Raw genomic sequence first — 21863 nt, forward strand, 5'->3', positions numbered from 1 at the left:
TCAGGCCCTACCTCGCATCAGCAAGCCCATGGCTTGGTGTCTGGCAACAGCTCAGAGTCTGGTCTCCACACGGGAGACTCAACCCACAGGGTAAAGGGAGAGCGGGAGTCTTTCTGGGTTGGTCTCTTTCTTCAAGAGATGTTGCCTTTCTCTGGATAGAATTGTTCTTTTCTAAAATGTATTTTATTATCCACTGACAAGGTACCTGCTTACGGGACACAGTGTGACATTCAACACATGGATACAGTGTTTCATGATCAGATCAGGATCATTGCAATGTGTATCACCTCAGACCTATCATTTCTTTGTGCTGGGAACAGTCAAAATCCTCTCCACTGGCTGTTGTGAGATATACGATTAATTGCTGTCGACTCTAGTTATCCTGCTGGGCTAGGGAATGTTGGGAATTATTCTTCCTAGCCAGCTGCACCCTGTGCCCATTGCCCATCCCTCCCTCCCCCAAGCCTTTGCCAAGGCTCTGATCACCATTGTTCTATTCTCTACATCTTCAATATCAACTTTTTGGATTCCACATACCAGTGAGGATCTGTGGTATTTATCTTTCTGTGCCTGAATTATTTCATTGAACCTGGTGTTCTTCAGTTTCATCCTTATTACTGCAAATGACTCTTTCACTTTGCATGGATGAGTAGTATTCCACTGAGCATATGTCCCACATTTTCTTTACCCGCTCGTCTATTCATGGACACCACGGCTATTATCTTGGCTATTGCAAACAGTGCTGCAGTAAGAATGTGAGTACAGATGTCTCTTCAATACCCTGATTCCAGTTTCTTGGATACATACCCAGTAGTAGGATAGCTGGATGGTGTGGTAGTTCTATTTCTAGTTTTTTGAAGTGCCTCCATACTATTTTACACAATGGCTGCACTAATTTGCGTTTCCACCAACGGTGTCTCTTCTGCCGGCATTTGTCATTTTATTGCCTTTTGGATAACAGTCCTTCTGATTGGGGTGAGGAGAGAGCTCACTGGGGTGGTGATTTGCATTTTGGATGGACCTCTTCCTAATCACTTAAAAGTGTCTCACCAGCACTTTATAACTCGATTAACATTTCATATTTATCTGCTATTTCCCTGATGCTTCAGGGAAGAGAAATGAGTAAGGCTATCCCTGCTTCCAAGCTTACCGGGGGAGCTCCCACGAGGGTCCCGTGTCCCTTGAAGCTCAGAGCCCAGGATCTAGGTGGTCTCCCCAGCACAGGTTTCTGCTCAGTACCGCCAGTCCGTGTGGGATGCATGAAGTTCAGTGTGGCTATTTCTGGGCCCACAACTCTTATTAAACTTGAAATTGTCCAGGGATCAGAGGTATGGATTGTCGGAGGTCACCAAGACGACCTTGTTAACTCTGCTCCAGGACACGGCAAGGGGTGGAAGAGTCCCATTTTTCTCTCTAACTCCATCCTTTTCACTGATGTCCCCTGAAGCCCTGGCTGCAGCATTTCACTTTTCCATGCTCCTGAGCTTTGTGCGTGTGCCCCCCTCTCTCTGCCGCATGAGCTCTCCCTCGGCCTCAATCCCTCCTTGTCTTCAACTCAATTGTCTTATCTTCTGTGAAGCTTCGGATGATCTTGACAGTAAGGAGGGACCCAAAGCGAAAACAAGCAGTAGCAACCACCTGCCTATTCCCTCATCTGTGTGTCTCTGTGGAATTTTAACTAGAGTTTTGTTCCTGAATCACGTAGTATAGTGAGGTCACCTGCTTCCTTTGAAGGAAAGTCTTTGTTTTCTTAGCTACTTGAGGGACCCGAATAGTGTAAGGTACACAGTAGGTACTTAATTAATGTTTCTGGCCAGGTGAGTGCTGAAAGTGAAGCATATACCATCAGGCTTCAAAAGTTAATGCTAACAAGTAGTTCAGAGAAGACGGGACTGGGCCCCAGGAGAGATGGAGAGTCTTGCCCACGGCCACTCAGAATCTCAGGAGAGGGTGGAGCACCAAGGTGTAGTCTCATGGTCAGGGGTTCTCCTAGGACATCCCTTGAAAACTGCCCACTCAGGTTCCTGTTCTAAGTAGGGAAAGTCCTGTCTGCTGGACTTTTAACAGGATTACAAGGAGCATGATGAAGATCAGCTAAGAGGAGAGGCCTGAGTTCACGGTGTCTCCCACGGGAGCTCTTCCCCTAGCCTGAAACCACGTGGGTTACGGATGCTTTTTGGCCCTTCTCTGAAGAAGGGCCCATTTCCTTCTTATTTTAATCCAGGGGAGGTGAAATAAAATGAGCAGATGGAGCCCGGGTCTCCCATTTTGGTCATGATGAGTTTCCAGGGTTGAAGAACAGCCATGATTTTCCCATTCATGATTTGGGCACCTGCCGCCAATTTCTCACGCTCCTCCCAGAACCACTCTCTTCTGCAAATTGAGAACTGGGCAGTGATCCCTGTAGGGTCACCTGCAGGGTCATGCTCCTTGACTCCATTACTGATGGAGAAGAAAGAATGTGGAGGGGGGAAGCAGGGGTGTTCTCTGCCCCTGCTCAGGCACTCTGGGCAGAGAAGGGGGTGCATCTGCAAGGTCACACCCCATCAGGAGGCTGCCTGCCGCCATCATCCACAGGTGACCAAGAGCAACATGGCAGCCTTGCCCCTCCACAGCCATCCACATGGCGTGTCCGCCCAGAGCTGGAAAGTGAACAAATGTTTGCTCTTCATTAGGCGGCATCATATTCCTCACAGCTGTTCCTTGTTGCCTTAAATAGTCCTAATGGAGCTATAATAACCAGACACCTTCTGGTCGCCCTACTGGGCTCGTTCCATTCATTACGATGACAGGCTGTCCGCGTTGGACTGGGATTAACATGCTTCCTTCCTCCTCTTTATCGTGAAGTCGCCTTTTCCTCTTCTGCCTCATCTTCCCCAAACCTGCTGCTCTTCTCACCATGATGGTTGGGCTCACAGGGCCCCCAGACAACCCCGTTCTCCGGCCCACATCTGTGAGCATGGGGTGACACACAAAGGGTGTGGGTTCTGTAACCGGGGAAGGTAGCGGGTATTTGGGGCTGGGAGAAGTAAGATGGGCAAGAGTTTATATCACATCATGCCCCTGGACTTGAATGTGGCTGGGATCCATCATCTGGGGTGGATTTGAGGGTCAGCAAATAGAGCAGGCCAGAAGATGGTTCTGTGGACACAGACGCGGCACATGCTGGGGACTGCATGCATGTCCTTAGACCAGCGGCTCTCAACTTTAAGAGCATGTTGTAATCAACTGGAGAGCTTAGAGAACACTGATCCCTGGGTCTCAGGCCTAGTGATTTTGATTTATTTAGTCTGAAATGTGGCCTGGGCTTCCGAGTTTTTAAAACTTGCTGCCCAGTGATTCCGATAGGCAGTCAGGACCAAACACCCCTGACCAAGACCCAGATCTGCAGGCAGGTGAAGCTGATTTGCCTTACTTAGGTCTCCTGGAGTTCCTAGGAGCCTAAAGACCTTAGACAATCACAGTGGCTATAACTTGAGACTTGACCATGTGGGTACTAGCCCGAGAGTAGGGTCCCACGGTCTGTGGGAAGGAGCCCCAGCTGGCCTGGCCAATAGATTCCTCTTCAGATTCTTAGAATATCATTGACAGAAGGGATTTCTGGATCACCTGGACCCCTTAACCTCATTTGTAAATACAGAACTGAGGCCCAGATACTGGAAGTGACCCTACCTTAGATCAACCAGAAACTCAATGAAAGCAACAGAACTCGAATCCAGGCATTCTGATTCTCAATTCAGGACGATTCATGCATTAATTCAAACAGTTGAACTTAAAAATATATACCGAGACACTCAAGTTTTCATGCCAAGGAGAACAAGCTGATTTTATGGTGCTACATGCAGAGAGCGTGTGTGGGCTTGTCTGGGCTCTGAGCCCAGTCTCCTGCTGTGGACAGTCCTATCTTTTCCTTGAATTACTGTCCTGGCTGCCTACCTGCCTCGGGTATCTCTGCCCTGATCTCCAACAGTTTGAAAATGCAAATCTTCTTTTAAAATCTTGCTCCCTTCTATGGCCCCTGTGGCTCCCAGAATAAAACCCAAATTCCTGAGCCTGCCAAATGCTCCCCTAGCCCCTCAGGCGGCCCCTGCTAACCGCTTCAGCCCCCTCTCCCTCCACGCTCCCTACCAAATCTCATACATCAAGCAGTTTCAGATTCTCCTACCTCAACCCGCTGCACACATGCTCATGTTGTAGCTTGTTCTAGTTCCTCTGCCCTGAAAATCCTTCCTTTCTTTCTTTGGTTATTCTTATTTTTTGAGCTTTGGTTGAGGCTCTGTGTCTTCCAGAAAGTCTCTGCCTATCTACCTTTCTGTTAGGCCTAATGCACCTACCCCTGCACAGTCATCTAATTCTGGCTAGACCTCTATCATGGCATTTTGTCAAGAAATTAAAACCATCAGTTTGTATGCCTGCTTCTGAGAGCGGGCTCCAAGTTCCCCATCAGGCAAGGCCTCTGCTTATTGCATTTCCTCAGTTGCTAGAACCCCATACAGTGCATCTCCCTTAAAGTTGAAATTCTGAAGTTTTTCCTTTGGTCCTTTTTACATGCATGGTGACCTCATCCTGTCATGTGACTTTAATATTATCAGTATGCCAAGGACTCCCAAAATTTGCTCTCCAGCCAGGCTTCCTTCCCAATTCCAAACCCACACAGCCAACTCCTGTGGTCCACACTAAGGCATTTAGTCTACACTGCAAGCTCAGTTCACACAGAGCTCCTGATGGCTCCAACTCTGTGCCACTGAAGTTTTCCATCTCGGGTTGATGACAAGTCCGCCTTCCAGCGGCTCAGGCACCAGCTCTGGAGCCATTCTGGGCTCTTCTCTTTGACTCACGTGCCCTGTGTTATGAAATCTTGTTGGCTCTATCTTTAACATAGACGCAGACTCCAGCCATTGTTCGTCACCCCTCCGCCGTGCCTGGCCCATGTCACTGTGGTCTCTACTTGGGTCACTGCGGTGGCCTGGCCATTGGCCTCCCTGCTTTTATCCTTGCTTACCCCCCCCCTGCCCTGTTCTCAACAGGGTGGTTAGAAAAGCCTTTCAATAGAAGGTCAGGTCATTAGCTCTGAAACTCTGCAGTGTCTTTCCATTCCACTCAGAGTAAAAGCCCAAGTCTTTACGATGGCTTCTAATGCACGATGGCAGCAGAGGCCTCTATATTTCAGTTTAATTTTCTATTGCCTTTACCTTGATTCCTCTACTCCTGCCAGCCCCGCCTCTTGGCTTCTGCTCCTGCAAGCCAGGCATGACCCGGAACTCTTGTCCGGCTTCCACCATCATCTCATTAAGGGCTGCCCTTCTGCCCCGTTAAGCAGTGGGACCTCCTTCACTTGGTGTTCCTGGGGCACACCGTGTCCCTTTCTTTCTCTGCTCTTTCTTTTCCCACGTGGCAGGCTGTGTTATGCAGAGATCATATTTTCCAACATCTTCTATTTTGTATCTTCTTCTAGAATCTGGCCACCAGCTCTTCTCATCAAGAGATGGAATCTGGTTCCTCTCTCCTAGAATGGAGGAAGTCTCTACTTGCTTACAAGTAGATAGAATGTGCTAGGAATGGTGCAGTGCCAAGTTCAAATCTAAGTCACAAAAAGTGATGCTCTTTTTACCTTGTCAGCTGGGAGGCTCCATTCTAGCTCTGAGCCATCATGTTAAAGTCCACCTATGGTGAGGCTACCATGCTGTCAGGAAGCCCCAGCCACCTGAAGGGGCCATGTGTAAATATTCCAGTGGCCTGCATCGGCCTGGGAATGAGGACACTTTTGAAAGATTTCAGCCCCCCCAGCCTTGGAGCCTTCCCAGTCAAGGATCTGACATTACAGATTGGAGACAGATTCTGCTGTTGAAATTCCTAACCCATACAACCAATGACTGCAATAAATCAATTATTTTATTTGCTCAGTTTGAGACAGTTTGTAACACAGCAAGTGGTATTTTTCACTAACACACTACATTCTCTAATATACATATTTTTAAAATTCGTGCTTATTTCCTAATTCCCTTGGAAAAGAATATCAGCTTCGTGAGGGCATGGATCTTTTCTTTGTTCACCATCATATGGCAAATATGCAGAATGGTCCTTGGAGACAGTAAATATTTACCGAACAAATGTGTAAGTGATCATGCCACTGAATTAAATTTTAGAAGACACAGCTCACAGAAGCTGGGAGGTGCCTAAGATGTCAACTTGTCAAACCCACTCATTTGTACAGAAAAACAGAGCAGGATGGGTCAGTGGCAAGCCACAGACTACACTGAGCACGTCAGTACGAGAGCCACGCTGGCAGCTTGGGAGTCTTTTATCTATAACAGGATGCTGAGTCTCCATACAGATCTGTGACTCGTGCTCAGGATAAATCCTAGATATCACTGGAACCTTTATAGGCAGAGCAAACCCAGTTGAACTCCAACAACATGAACTTTCACAGTGTAGAAACTAGCACAGGTTCATTAAGTGAAGTTTCCAACTAACACTCAGTTACTCAGAAAACGCAGTTAACTAGAAGCTAAGCATTCTAGCAGGCTGATTAATATAATCTGAACTAATTGAGGGCAAGGGTAGACTCCTTAGAGATAATTTGGGTTGAGGTTCAAATGATGAAACAACACGTATTGTTCGCTTCACGGTAAGAGAAGTTCATTTCTGTGCTAGAAAGTTGTGAAGATGCGAAGAGGGGTAAAGGAGATTTTTGAAAGGCAATCTACCCCACAGAGATGGGTGCTTTTAAAAAACATTCTGAGAATGAGATCAAATTATGTTATGTGCACATGCAAATATGGCATAATGAATCCCACTGTTGGGTATAATTACAATGTACTAATAAAAAATAAACAAATGAAGAAAAAAAAGGAAAAATAACATTCTGGAAAGAAATGTACCCAAGTACTCAAGTGCATTTGTATTTCTGTTATCAAAATTTAGATTACAAGTATGATTTGTACAGAATATGTGTTTCTTAGCTTTTACCTGGGTGAACTCTGTTCTGAGAAACCACGTATCTTCCTTAGTACTATTTGAAACTTTAAGATGAATTAATATGACAAATGACTTGGCACACCATCATAACATTGAATAAGTCTCTGCAAACAACACAGCATCTTCCTGACATTGACTCAATAAAGAGATTTGCATACATGTGTGTAAATGTGCACAGGTGGATTCCTTATTTCAACATGAAGGTCGGAGCATTCACCTCTCTGGGAAACAAGACCTAGGAATAGGAAGTGATGAGCTCATCTCCTTCAACTCTTATTCTAACAATCTTCCAAAACTTGTATACTGAGTATAAAAAAATGTTATCTTACTTAGACCATATTTGAAATTAACCGCTGGTTCTCCCAAGCTGGTAATTACTCACATCGTTGACATAAATGTTTTTGTTCTCATAAATACGTCAAACGTGTCCCTTGCCACCATGTTTTATATTCTCATAAAGTTTTAGGAGCAGACAGGTCCTTAGGAATCACCTTATCCAAACTCTTCATTCAACCCATAAAGAATTTTAAAAGTCAGATAGCAAAATGATATGCTAAGATCACACAGTTTACCGTGTTAGAATCCAGCTGTCTGGACTCCAATTTCAGCTCAATTTCATGACCTCACATGACTTCAGAAATATTGCTTTGTAAGCTCTTTCTCTGAATATAGCCTGAGAGATAGACTTAGTCTGCATTTTCAAGAATGCCGAATGTGTGGAGTTTGAGTGTTCACTGCACCCAGAGAAACTGAACTGAACGTATCTGGGACACACGCTGCATGTGACTAACCAAAAAAGAAAGAAAGAAAGAAAAGAAAGATAAGAGAAAGAAGAAGGGAGGAAGGAAAGAGAAAGAAAGGGAAGAAGAGAAAAAGCAAGCAAACAAGAAAAAAATGAGGTCATCTCTAACTCAGAGCTTGGCACAGAGAAGATGCTCAAGGGACTGAGAAGGAAGGAAGAGAGGAGAGAGAGGAAAGTGAAGGAAGACAGGCTTGTTTTCAAAGCTGGACGCAGCTGGATTCCCCCAGCACCAGGAGAGGTGAAGAATCTCTCTTGGGGAGTGAGCTGCTCTTTGGTTCAGGAAAACATCTGAATGAGTTTTTCCTTCTGTTTTGTTTTACTTTCTGTTTATGGAAGGTGAGGTCTAATGGGCAATCAAATGGGAAGGAGACAAAGAAAGCTAACTTGTTCTGCATGATAAAGAAAATGTGGGAGTCTTTCCTTGGATGCTGGGGAGATGGTGGTTTGAAGAGTGGATAGAGACCTGTCAGGCCAGGAACCGGGAAGGAAATTCCAGTGAAGTGATGGCTAAGGAACTTAGAAGAACCAGAGACACTTGCTGCACTTTGCGGCAGCCCTTGTGTGTTATTCCCCAAGCTGCAGTAATGAGCCCCACCTGCGTGCAAGTCCTAGATGTTAGAGATGCTTTGGGAGCAAGGAAAGGGATGCCTAATGCAGGGGTGGGGAGGAGGTGACAGCAGTCACCAGAGGTGAGGCTTCACTTCAGCTGGGAGTAGGGAGGACAGCACAGGAGCCTGGACACTGGGCAAGAGGTGACCGGGGCAACAGGCATGCCAGAAATCACCGGCAGGAGAGATCTGCTGGCTTTTATACAACATGTGGGAAGGAGGCTTAAAGCATTGTATCTTTATATGAAAGGTGTGACTCGGAAGTGTAGACATGTTGTAGCTAATTGGCTTATGAGAGTGAGAGAGAGAGAGCAAGAGAGAATGAAAAAGGAAAGTGGAAGGAGATATCAGGATCTCTTAGCACGGCGCTTTTCAAATTTAACACCTCTCCTAACAGGCTGCAGCCTTTCCACCACGGTCCTGAGGGCTGCTGCTGCTGGTGGGGCCCACACTTCCAGAAGCAAGGCTTTAGCACCCAGGCCAGCCTGGGAGCCACCGGAAGTCTCCCCTCAGTCTGGTCTCTTACCTCGTATTCCTCCTTGAACCCGTAGCCCTGGCCTCTCTTCATCTGGGTGATGTGCTGCAGCAGGTCGGCCACCCGGATGGCGGGCTGGAACTGGTCCCTGGGGTAGCTCATCTCCACGGGGTCACAGGTGCGGTAGGGGTGAGTCTGGATGGTGAGGGTGGGCTGGGACAGCTCCCCACGGCTGCCATCTGCTTCAAAGAGAAGACGGGGAGCAGGCCATCACCTTGGGGACATTGTTCTCTGTCCTCCCTGCTTCCCCCGGTGTGGCCTGAGGGGCACAAAGGGACCTAACTGGGGACTGGACTGCTCAGGAGATGCAGGCTGTCGGGGAGACTCATAACCTAAAACAACAAATGAACTAGCGCTCACGGCTACCATGGTTCATGCCAACCGCAAGAGTGCGTCTGGATAGAGGGAAGACAGAGTTCCAGGTTGCCTGTCATCCCATCCTGTCCGAGTTCTTCCTCTAGGTGTCAGAGTGGGCTTTGGCCAAGCCAAAATATCGGGGTACTCTTCTGTGTAGGAAGCAGGGTGCCTGCCAATAGTATGCGATGCCTACCTGCAGGTGAGGAGAGCCTCTGGTGCCTGCAGACAGGGGCCACGGGTTGTGTCTCACCCAGGATGGTGAGGGTGGGCTGGGACAGTTCCCCACGGCTGCCATATGCACCTTTCTCCTTTTTCCCTGTGCCCTGACTTCTCTACTAATTTGTTTCCTCTGGTGTCGGGGTTTTTAGCCCTTGTACCCTCCCGACCTGCGGGAGAGATGGGGAGAGCACACCCGACCAGATTGAGCCAAGAAAGGAGAGGGCCGACTGAGCGACCACACCCAGCCCTCCCTCGCCGCTGGACAATCAGACACGTCAGGGAGATCAGTCAAAGCAGGAGCTCGTTTATTGAGAAAACACACACAGCTAATATAATGTACAGGAGCCAATCAGGATAAAGGTCAGCAGGGCAGGGAGTTCACGTGTACACCCATCCTACAGGCAGTAATGGGTGACACGAGGTGTCCATGAGGGCGCAAGGGTTCTGAGCCTATTCTAGGGGTGTTCTGATTCTTTGTCACAACCCACGGTAACGCCTTCTGGATGATTGCCAGGTGCCATCTTAGCCACTTGTGTGCGGCTCCAAGACCGGGAAGCGGGTAGCAGCCAGCAAGTTAGGTTTCCTCTTTTCTGATGCAACATGCCCCACATGTTACATCATGCCCTACACTCTGGACTGTACCCTGAGAGGAATTGGAGCCAGTCTGGACCCCCAGGAGCTAGTAGTGTCCCTGACACTCCAGCTATAGACTCTGCCACAGCAACCACCCTCTTCCTATCTTCTAGTTTCCCCCTTAACACTGCTGATCCATGAATGTCCCTGATCACCTTGCAGGGAAGGCAGCTGAACCTCTTAGTCCTGCCAGCCGCTCCCTCCTACCTAGATCCTATGCCTCATGTCCTTCACAAAACCTCTCCTCTATACAAGTTCTACCCGCTCCCATAAGAATCTTTATACCCAATGAGTTGCTGTAACTACCACCTGTTAGTGTGATCACTCTCCAAACGACGCCTGCTCAGGCTGAATTCCTCTGTTCCCTTGGATGCAGTTTCTGGCCCCCGCAGGTTCTCTCCAGGCAGCCCTGCCAGCCTTTCAGTTCATCTTCCCCATAACCATCAAGGCTGGGTCCCGCCAGCTCCTCTCAGACATGGACAGTCTCTGCCCTGGGCCTTCCCATTTGAGGTGTGCATGAGGTGAGAGCTGCCAGACGTGGCCGTCATGTGTCTCACCCAGGTGTTTTCAGTCACTGTGAGGCACCGGCATGACCATCCCTGAGGCCTGGGCCCCACGCAGTCCCTGGGGAGCTGAGCATGCACTCCTGATTTTCTGCCATTCGTCTCTTCAAAAGCCGTGTTCCCTCAGCTTTGCCTGTCATGTCACAATGACCCATCAGACACAGACTGTGTGGACGTTCACTCCAGCAAGCTGCTCCTGGTAAGGAAGGGGTGGTGGAGGGGACTGTGTGGCCTGCGTGCTTTGCAGGGTCACCAGCTGGTCCCCATTTGCTTGCCACTTTCTGGTTTTAGCCCTGAAATCCCAGTATCCTGGGAATCCCCCCGTCCTGGGCAACAGAGAGTGGTTTGCCACCCTCAGGCTTCACCTATGTCTGGGGATGGAGTGGGGAATGCATTTCTCATTTTCCCATCCCTCTGCCTGTCCCCTCCTATTAACTCTCCACGGAGGAGGGGCTACTCATTTGATTGGTCTGAGGTTGAGATATCAATTGGGTCACACCTAATAATCAGCACGTGGTGTTACCATGAGCATAGTGTGGTCTCTCAAACTCCCTGATTTAATGTGGCCAGTAAACACAACCAAGGTAAAGCTAGTCCTTTGCATCAGGCTTGATGTGTGCACACCTGTAATCCCAGTGGCTCAGGAGGCTAAGGCGGCAGGATTGTAGGTTCAAGGTTAGCCTCAGCAACTGAGTGAGGTCTTCAGCAACTTAGCGAGACCCTGTCTCAAAATAAAAATAAAAAAGAGGCCTGGGGCATGGCAGGGGTTAAACACCCCTCTGTATTAAAAAAAAAAAAAAAGCTGGCTCTATGGGCTCAGCCCAATCAACCCTGGAGTGCCAACACAAAGATCTTGAGGACACAAGTTTACACACAAAGAAGGGCCTAGGTGAGACATTAGCAAAACTTCCCTGGCTGCACTACTTACTTTTTCTCCTGGGATTTTAGGTAGTAGGTAGACACATCTTCACTGGCATTGCTTAAATGTGATGCTTGGAAAATATGGGGCTGCTTCCCTTCTCCTTTGCAACCTCATGTGCACCAGTCAGACTTCGTGAGAAGCCACTCTCTGCCAAGGGCTGGTGGGCACAGTCGATGCAGAGAGAGATAAAGAGTCCAGCCTCAGGGCTTGATGGTCTCATAGGGAAAACAATGAGCAGGATCATCTGAAGTGGGTGTACAGGGCCCGAGAGGTGGACACAAGAGGTAGGAGCAGAGATTGATAATGGATTTCAAGCCACTGGCAATGCTGTAAGAGACCACGCGAAGGCAGAGCCAGAAACACGGTGAACACATGGACTCCAGAAGCCAGTGTGAAGCTGTTAAAGGGCTGGAAGAAAAACCCCTTTCTTTAAAGACTCACACTTTTTCTCGTAGGTGTCCTAGCTGTCATGGATCTAAGATGTGCTTCCAGTGAATATCACACCCGCGATGGTGTGATGAGGTTGGGGATGCAGAGGGAGGTGAGCCTGAGCTTGAAACTCATCCCCCAGGTCCTGGGGCGTGGGCTGCACAGGAGACTGGCTGCCCAGCAGAGGCAGGCTTCCTAGGCATGGGCACCTGGCAATTTTTGCAAGATGCTAAATGTTTCCAAAACCCAATAGCTATCAATATGGATATTTTCCCTAAACACTTTGCTAGACAGACTGTAAACTTGGTGTCAGCAAAACCAATGCTGGAATGGAAAATAAATGCTGTTTGAAATGTAACAACTTGTGTTGCCGTAACATTTGTAATAATGTGAATGCCAGTGCTAATGACGCTATGAAGACTCGGAACCAAGGGATTTTCAAGGTTTATTAATTCAACTAGTTGGACTCCCTTCTCCAATGTATCTTACCTCACCTATTCCCTTATTAACCTCTGATAATGCACAAGTGATGCCTTTTATCACAGCCCATTTCACCAGCCGCTCTATACTTAATTTTCCATCATTAGGTTTAATGAAAACCCAATTTCACAATTCACTTCTCTCAGGAACCTACAAGTAATGCTACGTTTTTATCAGGCCCAATTAAAAAACGTTATGATGTTCCTATTCGAGAGGGAGCCTTAAAACTAATGTGCGCTTCTGCCGCTAATTCAACAAGGGCGCTGGAATTCGCAAGATGCTCATAAAATGTAACTCAAACCAGCTGGCCCAGGGAGAGGACATTTTTCATTTTTTCCCCCCTCACCAAACCCTTCATTTTCATGCTTCCTGTTTATGGGTCTTGCGTGTTTATTTATCACATAATAATATTTTGGATTTCTTTTGCGTTCTTTATATGGCTACTGCCTAAGCCTGTGAATTCCCCTGCAGTAAGCCTTGTGACTGCCTGGGAGAGATTGTGGGGTGGGCCAGGGGGATTCTGGGACCAGATTGAGATTTGGGGTCACCACGGTCTTTTTCTCAGCTAGCTTCTCTTCCTCCTTCCTTAGGAACCTGGCTTTGACACCCTCTCCTTTCTCTGATAGCCCCCTGCTACCAGCCATTTGCTAGGAATTGCCACTCTGCCTGGTTAACAAATGCATCCTGAGCACCTGTATTGTACAGAGCACCATGTTAGGAGATGTTTACACATGGGCGGGGGGGGGGGGGAAGGTGTGTTCCAGGAGAGATAAGCATGCCACAGTCCTCGAAGGTGGAGAGGGGAGATAAATCATGCATAAACAGGCTGACAAAGGTATCTTAGGAGATATCAGGATGAAGTGCCACAGCATCCCGCACCGTGGAAACCCTGCCCAAGCTTCAGGTATTCACGGTCCACCTCTGTGCCTCTCGCCATCTCTCTGCACAACCTAGAGCAGCACCATCTGATAGAGCTTCCTGTGATGATGGAAGTGTCTGTGCCCCTTCTCTGTGGTGTGGTAGCCACTAACTATCTGTGGCTACTGGGCATCTGAAGTGTGGCAAACGTGACAGAAGGACTGAATTTTACATTTTGTTTGATTTTAATTCATTTTGATTGAGATATCCACCTGTGGTGGGTGGCCCCTGCACTCGTAGCACAGATGTAGAGAGAGGGACAGAGAATGAGATGGAGCTCTGGGGTCAGAGAGTGGGACAAAGACGCTGACAGCGGCACTGCCTGTGGATATGCAATGCAAGCCACGTATGTAATTCAAAATGTTCTTGTGACAACATTAAGTAGGATTGAAAAGAACATGTGAATTAATTCCAATACATTTTATTTAATACAATATGTCCAAAATAATATTTCAATATACAATCAGTATAAAATTATGAATGCTGTATTTTATATTCCTTAATCATGAAAAGGCTTTTGAAATCCAATGTGTATTTTAAGCATAGAGAGTATTTCTGTTCAGACTAGCTATATCCCCAAGACTCAGAAGACACAGGTGACTAATGGTGGCTGTATAGAATGATGTAGGTGCACACAGACTTATTCAGAGCCAGGTAAAAGTTCTAAAAATGACTAATTTAGAGCTCAAATTAACTCTAAATTAAGAGTCCCCAGCCCAGCACACTGCGCCCACATGGAGAGGCCCACTGTACCTGCATTTTGGTTTCCTTTTCACCCAAGTATGGCTCCACAGCCCAACATCAAGGTACCTATAGGTTTGATACCACCACTGCCACCAAAGTGGGACATCACTGCTTCCATCTAGGGACAATAATCAGGACCTGGAAAAATGTCACCAAGGACCCTGTGGGACTGGTTGCACCAGAGGTATCTCTACTAGGGGTACTAGCAGTCATCATCCTGTTGCTGAGGTAATAGGGAGCCTTGCATGGGGTAGCTTCTGTCTTGTTTCCCCTGCTAACAGCCAACTTCTTTTGATTACCTTTTCACTAGACATATAATACCTCTATATTTTTATATCCTACCTCATAAACATCACAACCTATCCCTCCCACCATTAGAAACTGTAAATCATTTTGCAAACCTACTGACTATATGGTAGAAGATAACCAAATTCATCATTTCTGTATACACCAACAAATCTATAAATGCCAAAATAGAAGCTAATTGACTTATGGCTGCATATTGGTTACATTGGGGGAAGTAATATTGATATCCCTCTTAAAGATGAGGTGTTGGTAGCATGCAGGGACACTATAAGACAATAGAGTTAAAGCTGTAATACCTCAGATCTACACGGCAAGAGAGGAAGACACATAGACATCATTAAAAACCAAAAAAATAGAATCCATAGATAGCATAACTGATGAAATATCAGGGAAGGAGTTCAGAATGTACATAATTAAAATGATCTGGGAATTAAAGGATGACCTAAGTGAGCAAATACAGGCAAAAACTGGTCATTCCAACAAAAAAATATAGATAGCAAAAGATTACTTCAAAAAGAGATAGAGATTCTGAAAAATGAAACAAACAAAACAAAAATAAACAATCCTTGAATTGAAAGAAACAATAAACCAAATAAAATCTCAATAGAAAGCATCACCAACAGACTAGATCACTTAGAAGACAGGACCTCAGATAATGAAGACAGAATACACAATTTTGAAAATGAAATTGACCACATAGTGAAGATGGTTAGAAACCATGAACAGAACATCCAAGAATTATGTGATAACATCAAAAGACCAAATCTAAGATTTATTGGGATAGAGGAAGGCACAGAGATTCAAACTAAAGGAATGCACAATCTCTTCAATGAAATAATATCAGAAAATTTCCCAAGTATGAAGAATTTTATGAATTGGAAAAATCAAACACAAGAGGCTTACAGGACACCAAATATACAAAATTACAACATATCTACACCAAGACACATTATAATTAAAATGCTTAGCATACAGAATAAGGAGAGAATGTTAAAGGCCACAAAAGAGAGAAATCAGGTTACATACAGGGGAAGACCACTTCGGATCTCAGCAGATTTTTCAAGGACCCTTGAACCATGAGATCCTGAAAAAACATACACCAAGCTCCGAAAAAAAATGGATGCCAACCAAGAATCTCATATCCAGAAAAATCAAGCTTCAGATTTGAGAATGAAATAAAAAAATTCATGATAAAGAAATGCTAAAAAATTCACAGCAAGAAAACCTGCACTACAGAACATTCTTGGCAAATAATGAGGAGGAAATGAAACATAACAATGAAACTCTGCAAAGGGAGAATCTACACTAAATTAGTTCTCAGTGTGGGCCCAGTGGTATGTTTTTAGTTGAAGTAGCTTTAAGCATTCGGATGCAGGAACATGTTTTCTTGTGAGTTCTATAGGCCAATCAAAGGAGAAACCAAGTCAAGTTAAATTCCAAAAATAAACAAAAATGACTGGAAATACAAATCAAGTCTCCATAATAACCCTGAATATTAATGGCCTAAACTCACCAAACAAAAGATATAGACTGGCAGATTGGATTAAAAAAAAAAAAAAGACCCATGAACAAAATCACAACAGACCCACACCAAGGCACATTACAATGAAAATGTCCAACATGCAGAATAAGGAGAGAATATTAAAAGCCATGAGATAAAGCAATCAGATTACGCATAGGGAGAAACCAATTAGGATAATGGCAGATTTTTCAACACAGACCCTGAAAGCTAGAAGATCCTGGAACAACATATATCAAGCTCTGAAAGAAAAGAATGCCAACCAAGAATCTTGTATTCAGCAAAATTAAGCTTTAGATTTGATGATGAAATAAAAACCTTCCATGATAAACAAAAGTTAATAGAATTTACAGCTGGAAAACCGGCACTACAAAACATCCTTGGCAAAATATTCCATGAAGAGGAAACAAAAAACAATAATGAAAAGCAGCAGAGGGAGGTAGTACCCTAAAGGAAAAACTAATCAAAGAAGAAAACAAGTCAAATTAAATAACAAAAATAAACAAAGATGGCTGGGACTACAAACCATGTCTTAATAATTACTCTGAATGTTAATGACCTAAACTCACCAATTAAAAGACACAGGCTAGCAGATTGGATTTAAAAAAAACAACAATAATACAATCAATAACTTTGACTTAACTGACAGATATAGAACATTTCATCCTTCATCAAGTGAATACATTTTCTTCTCAGCAGCACATGGATCCTTCTCTAAAATAGACCATATACTATGCCACAAAGCAACTCTTAGAAAATGCAAAAAAGTGGAGATACTACCCTGCATTTTATCAGATCATAATCAAATGAAATTAGAAATCAATGATAAAATAAAAAATAAAAATTTCTCCAACACCTGGAGACTAAACAATATGCTACTGAATGAACAATGGGTTATAAAAGACATCAAGGAGGAGATTTAAAAATTCTTAGGAGTAAATGAGAACATAGATACAATATACTAAAATCTCTGGGACACTATGAAAGCAGTACTATAATACAACAGTCATTAATACGGTATTATGTAAAAATGTGGATGTGTAACCGATGTGATTCTGCAACTTGTATTTGGGGTAAAAATGGGAGCTGATAACCCATTTGAATCAAATGTATGGAAGATGATATGCCATGAGCTTTGTAATGTTTTGAACAACCAATAAAAAAAATATTTAAAAAAAAAAAAGAAAGTTCATCTATTTCTACAAGAAATGCCGTTGGGATTTTGATTGGCATCGCATTAAACCTGTAGAGAACTTTGGGTAATATCGCCATTTTGATAATGTTAGTTCTGCCTATCCATGAACAGGGTACATTTTTCCATCTTCTAAGATCTTCTTCTATCTCTCTCTTTAGGGTTCTATAGTTTTCATTGTATAAATCTTTCACCTCTTTTGTTAGGTTGATTCCCAAGTATTTTTTTTTTGAGGCTATTGTGAATGGAATGGTTTTCCTCATTTCCATTTCAGAAGTTTTGTTGCTGATATACAGGAATGCCTTTGATTTATGCGTGTTGATTTTATATCCTGCCACTTTGCTGAATTCATTTATTAACTCTAGCAGTTTCTTTGTAGACCCTTTTGGGTCTGTTAAGTATATTATCATGTCATCCGCAAATAGCGATAATTTAAGTTCTTCTTTTCCTATTTTTATGCCTTTAATTTCTTTTGTCTGTCTGTTTGCTCTGGCTAGCATTTCAAGAACTAAATTGAATAGAAGTGGTGAGAGAGGGCATCTCTGTCTAGTTCCAGATTTTAGAGGGAATGCCTTCAGTTTTTCTCCATTTAGAATGATGTTAGCCTGAGGCTTAGCATATATAGCTTTTACAATGTTGAGGTAAGTTCCTGTTATCCCTATTTTTTCTAGTGTTTTGAACATAAAGGGATGCTGTACTTTGTCAAATGCTTTTTCTGCATCTATTGAGATGATCATATGGTTCTTATCCTTAAGTCTATTGATGTGGTGAATAACATTTATTGATTTCCGTATATTGAACCAGCCTTGCATCCCAGGGATGAATCCTACTTGATCATGGTGTACAATTTTTTTGATGTGCTTTTGCATTCGATTCGCCAGGATTTTATTGAGAATTTTTGCATCTAAGTTCATTAGAGATATTGGTCTATAGTTTTCTTTCTTTGAAGTGTCTTTGTCTGGTTTTGGGATCAGGGTTATGTTGGCCTCATAGAATGAATTTGTAAGAGCTCCTTCTTTTTCTATTTCTTGAAATAGCTTGAAAAGTATTGGAATTAATTCTTCTTTGAAGGTTTTGTAGAACTCTGCTGTATACCCATCCGGTCCCGGGCTTTTCTTAGTTGGTAGTCTTTTGATGGCCTCTTCAATTTCTTCTTTTGTTATTGGTCTGTTTAAATTGTGAGTGTCTTTCTGACTCAATCTGGGCAGATCATATGACTTAAGAAATTCATGGAATAACAAAAGACCCAGAATAGCAAAAACAATTCTAAGCAGGAAGTGTGAATCTGGAGGTATAGCGATACCAGAGTTCAAACTGTACTACAGAGCAATAGTAACAAAAACAGCGTGGTACTGGTACCAAAACAGGCAGGTGGATCAATGGTACAGAATAGAGGACAAAGAAACCAATCCACAAAATTACAACTTTCTTATATTTGATAAAGGGGCTAAAAACATGCAATGGAGGAAGGATAGCATCTTCAACAAATGGTGCTGGGAAAATTGGAAATCCATATGCAACAAAATGAAACTGAATCCCTTTCTCTCGCCATGCACAAAAGTTAACTCAAAATGGATCAAGGAGCTTGATATCAAATCAGAGACCCTGCACCTGATAGAAGAAAAAGTTGGCTCCGATCTACATATTGTGGGGTCAGGCTCCAAATTCCTTAATAGGACGCCCATAGCCCAAGAGTTAATAACAAGAATAAACAAATGGGACTTACTTAAACTAAAAAGTTTTTTCTCAGCAAGAGAAACAATAAGAGAAGTAAATAGGGAACCTACATCCTGGGAACAAATCTTTACTCCCCACACTTCAGATAGAGCCCTAATTTCCAGAATATACAAAGAACTCAAAAAATTAAACAATAAGATAACAAATAACCCAATCAACAAATGGGCCAAGGACCTGAACAGACACTTCTCAGAAGAGGACATACAATCAATCAATAAGTACATGAAAAAATGCTCACCATCTCTAGCAGTCAGAGAAATGCAAATCAAAACCACCCTAAGATACCATCTCACTCCAGTAAGACTGGCAGCCATTAGGAAGTCAAATAACAATAAGTGCTGGCGAGGATGTGGGGAAAAGGGTACTCTTGTACATTGCTGGTGGGACTGCAAATTGGTGCGGCCAGTATGGAAAGCAGTATGGAGACTCCTGGGAAAGCTGGGAATGGAACCACCATTCGACCCAGCTATCGCCCTCCTCGGACTATTCCCTGAGGACCTTAAAAGAGCATACTATAGGGATACTGCCACATCAATGATCATAGCAGCACAATTCACAATAGCTAGATTGTGGAACCAACCTAGATGCCCTTCAATAGATGAATGGATAAAAAAAATGTGGCATCTATACACAATGGAGTATTATGCAGCACTAAAAAATGACAAAATCATGGACTTTGCAGGGAAATGGATGGCATTAGAGCAGATTATGCTAAGTGAAGCTAGCCAATCCTTAAAAAACAAATGCCAAATGTCTTCTTTGATTTAAGGAGAGCAACTAAGAACTGAACAGGGGGAAAGAGCATGAGAAAAAAGATTAACATTAAACTGAGACGAATGAAGGGAGGGAAAGGGAGAGGGAAGGGAAATTGCATGGAAACGGAAGGAAAACCACATCGTTATACGAAATCACATATATGAGGTTGTGAGGGGAAAGGGGGGGGAGGGAGAGAATGGAACAACAACAGATGAGGTAGAGAGGGAAGATGGGAGGGGAGAGGAGGGGGGATAGTAGGGGATAGGAAAGACAGCAGAATACAACAGTCACTAATATGGCATTATGTAAACATTGTGAATGTATAACTGATGTGATTCTGCAATTTGTATTTGGGGTAAAAATGGAAAAGCATAACTCACATGAATCAAATGTATGAAAGATGAAAAAAAATAAAAATAAAAAAATAAAATAAAAAATAAAAAAAAATAAAAAAAAGAAAGTTCATTACATGGAGTTCATTCCTTAAAAGAAGAAAATGTCAACAAATAAATGACTTAATAGTACATCTCAAAGCCATAGAAAAAGAAGAACAAATCAACACCAAAAGCAGTAGAAGGCAGGAAATAATTAAAATTAGAGCTGAAATCAATGAATTATAACAAAAGAAACAATTGAAAAAATGGACAAAACAAAACATCCTTGGCAAAATATTCCATGAATATTTTGAAAAAATAAATGAAATTGACAAACCTTTAGCCATGCTAACAAAAAAAAAAAAAGGAGAGAGAAAACTCAAATTACTAACATACATGATGAAAAAGGAAATATCACAATGGAAACTATCAAAATACAGAGGATAATTAGAAATTATTTTAAAAATTTGTTCTCCAATAAAATAGAAAATATTAAAGGCATCGACAAATTTCTTAAGTCATATGGTCTGCCCAAACTGAATGAGGATGACATATACAATTTAAACAGACCAATATCAACCTATGAAAAAGAAGATGCCATCAGAAGCCTAGTAACCAAGAAAAGCCCAGGATCGGACAGATACACAGCTGAGTTCTACAAGACCTTTACAGAAGAACTAATAAAAATACTCTTCAATTTATTTCAGGAAATAGTAAAAGAGGGAGCACTTCCAAACTCATTCTAAGAGGCCAATATCACCCTAATTCCAAAACTAGGAAAAGCCACATCAAAGAAAGAAAACTTCAGACCAACATCTCTTAATAAACATAGATGCAAAAAATTCTCAATAAAATTCTGGCAAACTGAATACAGAAACATATCAAAAAGATAGTGAACCATGATCAAGTGGGATTCATCCCAGGGATGTAAGGTTGGTTCAACATACAGAAATCAATAAATCTAATTCATCCCATCAACAGAGTCAAAGATAAGAATCATATGAAAATCACAGAAAAAGCAATTGACAAAATATAGCACCCCTTCATGCTCAAAACACTAGAAAAATTATGGATAACAGGAACAAAACTCAATGTCGTAAAGGCTATCTACACTAAGCCCCAGGCCAACATCATTCTAAATGGAGAAAAATTGAAAGCATTCCCTTTAAAAACTGGAAGAAGACAGGGATGCCCTCTTTCACCACTTCTATTTAACATAGTTCTTGACACTCTAGCCAGAGCAACTAGTCAGAAAAAATGAATTAAAGGGATATGCATAGGAAAAGAAGAAATTAAATCAGCACTATTTGTTGACGATAGGATTCTATCTATACCTAGAAGACCAAAAAGTTCCACCAGAAAAATTCTAGAATTAGTAAATGAACTCAGTAAAGTAGCAGGATATAAAATCAATACCCATAAATCAAAGGCATTTCTCTATATCAGTGACAAATCCTCAGAAATGGAAATGAAGGAAACTACCCCATTAACAATAGCCTCAAAAAAAAAAAAAAAAAAACAAACTTTGGAATCAACTGAAAGAAAGAGATGAAAAATCTATACAATGAAAACTACAGAACCCTAAAGAAAGAAATCAAAGAAAACCTTAGAAAATGGAAAGATCTACCTTGCTCTTGGATAGGCAGAATTAATATTATCAAAATGACCATGCTACCAAAAGCACTATACAGATTTAATGCAATTCTGATAAAAATCCCAATGGCATTCCTCATAGATATAGAAAAAAAAAAACAATCATGGAATTCATCTGGAAAAAGAAGAGACCCAGAA

At 43.1% G+C, this 21863-nt stretch overlaps 1 protein-coding gene across 2 annotated transcripts in view; it reads right to left on the reverse strand.

The window, feature by feature from the left end:
• Window positions 1–21863, reverse strand: part of Ptprt (protein tyrosine phosphatase receptor type T) — a 1035616-nt gene that overhangs the window by 62529 nt on the left and 951224 nt on the right. For both annotated transcript variants that reach the window (XM_076849097.1, XM_076849096.1), the window contains one exon: window positions 8915–9105. In XM_076849097.1, coding sequence (XP_076705212.1) covers window positions 8915–9105 — 191 coding nt within the window. The remainder of the gene's footprint in view (window positions 1–8914; window positions 9106–21863) is intronic.

This window comes from Callospermophilus lateralis, chromosome 3 (genome assembly GCF_048772815.1).
Source record: "Callospermophilus lateralis isolate mCalLat2 chromosome 3, mCalLat2.hap1, whole genome shotgun sequence".
In the NCBI taxonomy this organism is placed as follows: domain Eukaryota; kingdom Metazoa; phylum Chordata; class Mammalia; order Rodentia; family Sciuridae; genus Callospermophilus; species Callospermophilus lateralis.